This window comes from Helicoverpa zea, chromosome 8, assembly GCF_022581195.2.
Source record: "Helicoverpa zea isolate HzStark_Cry1AcR chromosome 8, ilHelZeax1.1, whole genome shotgun sequence".
Classification (NCBI taxonomy): Eukaryota; Metazoa; Arthropoda; class Insecta; order Lepidoptera; family Noctuidae; genus Helicoverpa; species Helicoverpa zea.
The window spans coordinates 11,840,264-11,843,967 of record NC_061459.1 but is presented as its reverse complement, the minus strand read 5'-3'; the positions used below and the strand labels follow the sequence as shown (position 1 = coordinate 11,843,967).

General features: G+C 37.9%; 1 protein-coding gene across 1 annotated transcript; it reads left to right on the top strand.

Moving 5' to 3' along the window:
• Positions 1-351: 351 nt before the first annotated feature.
• Positions 352-2,537, top strand: LOC124632803. The gene is made up of 8 exons (XM_047167771.1): positions 352-407; positions 631-816; positions 963-1,025; positions 1,112-1,180; positions 1,374-1,499; positions 1,622-1,784; positions 1,863-1,940; positions 2,058-2,537. The coding sequence occupies exons 2-8, from the start codon at positions 721-723 to the stop codon at positions 2,309-2,311; spliced, it is 849 nt and encodes a 282-aa protein (XP_047023727.1). The 5' UTR covers positions 352-407; positions 631-720; the 3' UTR covers positions 2,312-2,537.
• Positions 2,538-3,704: the final 1,167 nt, after the last annotated feature.

The following is a 3,704-nucleotide window of genomic DNA, read 5'->3' as shown; positions in this document are numbered from 1 at the left end:
TGGACAATATTTTCTTCTCTTCTGTCATAGAGGAAAGTAATATATCGGGTATCTTCTGTCTTCATATTGTGTTTAAGCTTGTTTGTTTTCGCCGGTTTTCGCCGTAATTGTGATAAAATCATGAAGTAATTTTATATTTCTTGTTATAAAGTTAAAAATAATATTAATTAAAGAAGTGTTTATTTTATTAATCCAACAATAGTTTCAGTCCAAATGACAGGTCGTCTCACCCTTCGTCGGCTCAGGTTGAAACTCTGGTTGAGTTTATGGAGCAAAACCCTGGCCTGGCGAAGGGTTTCGTGAGAACGCAAAATGCCAGAGAGCGAAGTCGAAGCCAGTGGGAGGAATTAGCCGTGCGCTTAAACAGTATAGGTGGCACCATCAAAACCCACAAACAGTGGACCAAGGTTAGCAGTATTTTTTTTTGCAGCAGTATGTTAGAACCACTTCACATTCCTTAAAGCAAACCACTTATGCGATAGCCGATAGTCTTGGTTTCAAGTGTGTTCCTTGAATTCATAAATATTTTATTTTGATTTTATGTAATCTTTTTCAATTTTTGACCAAGAATATTGTGGAAATGGAGACAACTAATTTTCTTTTTAATTTTAAATAAATGTTTGATTGTAGTATTGGACTGACAAAAAAAGCGCCATTAAAAAAAAAGTTGCAGCACGCTCTGCTGCTAGGCGTAGGACTGGTGGTGGGGTGGAGGACGAAATGATGCTAACTGAGGTTGAGGAAAGGATTGTTGCTTTGTGTGGTGGTGAAAGCTTTTCCACAGGAGATGCACATTTAGGCATTCAGCCGTTTCCGGTAAGAAATTCAGAAATGCAATTGGTAAGTAATACTAGAAACACTCTGCAAGGTTTGCTGTCGTTTTTACAGCACCCATTTTTTTGTGGATTAGACCCTTTTTAGTGTTAAGTGAATTTTATATTAAATTTACCTTCCTGTTTCAGGAAAATGATACGCCGTCTCCATCACCCGAAGCACAACCTATATACAATACTAATGATGACAACGTAAGATATTTTTTAATTCATAATTTTATGGAATTCATTATTTTACACTCTTATCTAGCATTTTTTTTTATGTTAACTTATTATAGATTAATGTACCACAACAACAGCAGAGTCAGGCACGGCCTACTGAGGAATCAGCAGCTATTGTATTTTATGTAAGCTATTTTGTACTAAATATGTCTGTATATGATGTGTCTAGATTATATTCTATTAGTATCTATAAATATTGAAATTCATTTTATTATTACCAATATAATTGAAATAGTAATTCATCCTTGTAGTAACCCTAATAATATTATAATCTTAATTTTATCCCACAAGGAAGATACCATTTTATCCAATTTACAGGATTCCGCCCTGATTGAGGACAGTCCAGCACCTCGAAATTACAGACCACCAGCTAGTGCAATTTCGAGAAAACTGTTTGCTTCCTCATCCAGCTCCATTGTTGGAACTAGCCAAAGCATTTTACGGGGATGTATCTATCTCTGAAATTCTAAGTGCTTTAATATTATTTACTGTGTCACTTGGAATTGTCGATATTTAATTTCAATATTAGGAAGTGGGCCTTTTTAAGATTGTTTCTGTTGTTTCAGAATAACCAGTTAGACAACACTCCTCCTCCAAATCCTCATGTTTATCATCCCAGCCTGTCCCCTCCTACTGTAACACTTTCCCATACGCCCACACCTTCACCTTCACGCCGTGGTTCCACCCCAGTAGCCTCCCCAGTCATTCCAAGAACTGCGGCTTCATCATGTAGGTAAAAAATACATTTAAACAGCATTCTCTACCATTAGATCGAGAATTTTAAAATGTAAATATTTATCTTTTTAGTTTCACGTCACACAGCTTCAGTGGCTTCACCTTCTCGGCGCTCTAGGACAGTTCGTGGTAGTCGAGGTGGTTCTGTGTGTAAGTACAAACTAAAAATAACCATCAAAACAATTTTTGAGACAAATCACAACGAAAGGCAGCTATTTATTTAAGAGTTTTTATTAACGCATGTAGTAATAGGTGTTCTCTTTTCAGCACGTCACACGTCTTCAGTTGCTGCTCTTCCACCATCACAACGGCGAACGGAATTCTCCTCCATGACTGAGAGATTCCTGAGGTTGGAAGAACAGCAGCTGGAGATACAAAGATTGAATACGCAGATCATGCAGTCCTTTCTGGAGAGGAGTGCAGAGAGGGACAGAATTTTTGCTGAAGCTGTAGCTGCAGTCGGTCAAGGGCTGCAAGCATTGGCAGAGGCCGTCAACAGAGATAGGAATTCTCCTCCATGACTGAGAGATTCCTGAGGTTGGAAGAACAGCAGCTGGAGATACAAAGATTGAATACGCAGATCATGCAGTCCTTTCTGGAGAGGAGTGCAGAGAGGGACAGAATTTTTAGATTAAAGTTGTCTCAAAAGGGATTCAGCGTTTGGCTTCGGCCTAAACTAAACTTCGAGGTCCTAAACTAGGTAAATTGTTATAGGTGGTTGAACAATAAATAAGCTAATTTACATAAGTTTATTTTTTTATTTTTTTCAATCAAAACAAAATAAACATCAGCTAAGATTATTGAAAGAATATTTAAAATTGGTCCAGTAGTTTTTGAGTTTATCCATTACAACCAAACAAACAAAGTTTTCCTCTTTATAATATTAGTATAGATACATATTGTCACACCCAGACCACGGCCAACAAGCATGCTCATCACACAAATGTCGACCGAACCGGGAATCGAACCCAAGACCTCTGGTTCAGCAATCCGGCATAGTTAATTGTGGCTGACTTAGTAATTTAGAAGCCAACATACATTTTTGGGCCGAATAATGATAATAAAAAGAAGTCTATTTAATTAGCACCCATTAATTATGACGTGAACGCCAAAGCCCATTCACGAAGTTTCGCCTTCGTAATTGACCTAAAGCTAAATCGGCGTTGGATGGTAAATCTCTAGTTTGCCTCCTTGTTGCTTCAGCAATTATTTCAAGCTCTTCTACTCTTTCTTCCTCGGAAATAGAGATTGCCGGAATACCCGCGCGATTGCACATGTTGTGCAAAACACAACATGCAATTACTATTTTTGCAACTACATCTGGATGGTAGTCGAGTACTCTGTGTACTAATAAGCACCTAAATCGTCCTTTTAGGAGGCCTATTGTTCTCTCAACTGAGTTGCGAGCAGTTGAATGACGCTTATTGTAATAAGCTTCAGGGGAATTCTCTTCAGCGCCACTAATTGGCGTCATGAGGTAGGCACGCTGAGCATATCCTGAATCACCTGAAAAAAAAATAACTATGTAGTTTTTATACTTAGTAATTAGGCTTATATTCTGAAGCAGGGTCAGGAAAGGATCTACTTACCGAGCAAAACTACTTCTTCACCAGCATTTGTTAATGCCTCTAAATGGTCTTTGATAGCACTATAATTAAAAATGAAGCTATCGTGAGTAGCTCCTCCATATGTGGGATCCACGTGTAAAATATTTAAATCTGCATCTGTTATCTGAAAAAGAAATAAATTACAATGACTCTATTATACCTAATTATAATTGATTACAACATTGAAATCCATTTTACCAATTGCACATTTCTTGCATGGTAGCCTTTGCGGCAGTAAAACCGTTCTTCGTTCTCTGCTGGTCTCTTCATTGCCACCAGAGTGCCATCAATACAGCCTATGGTGGCT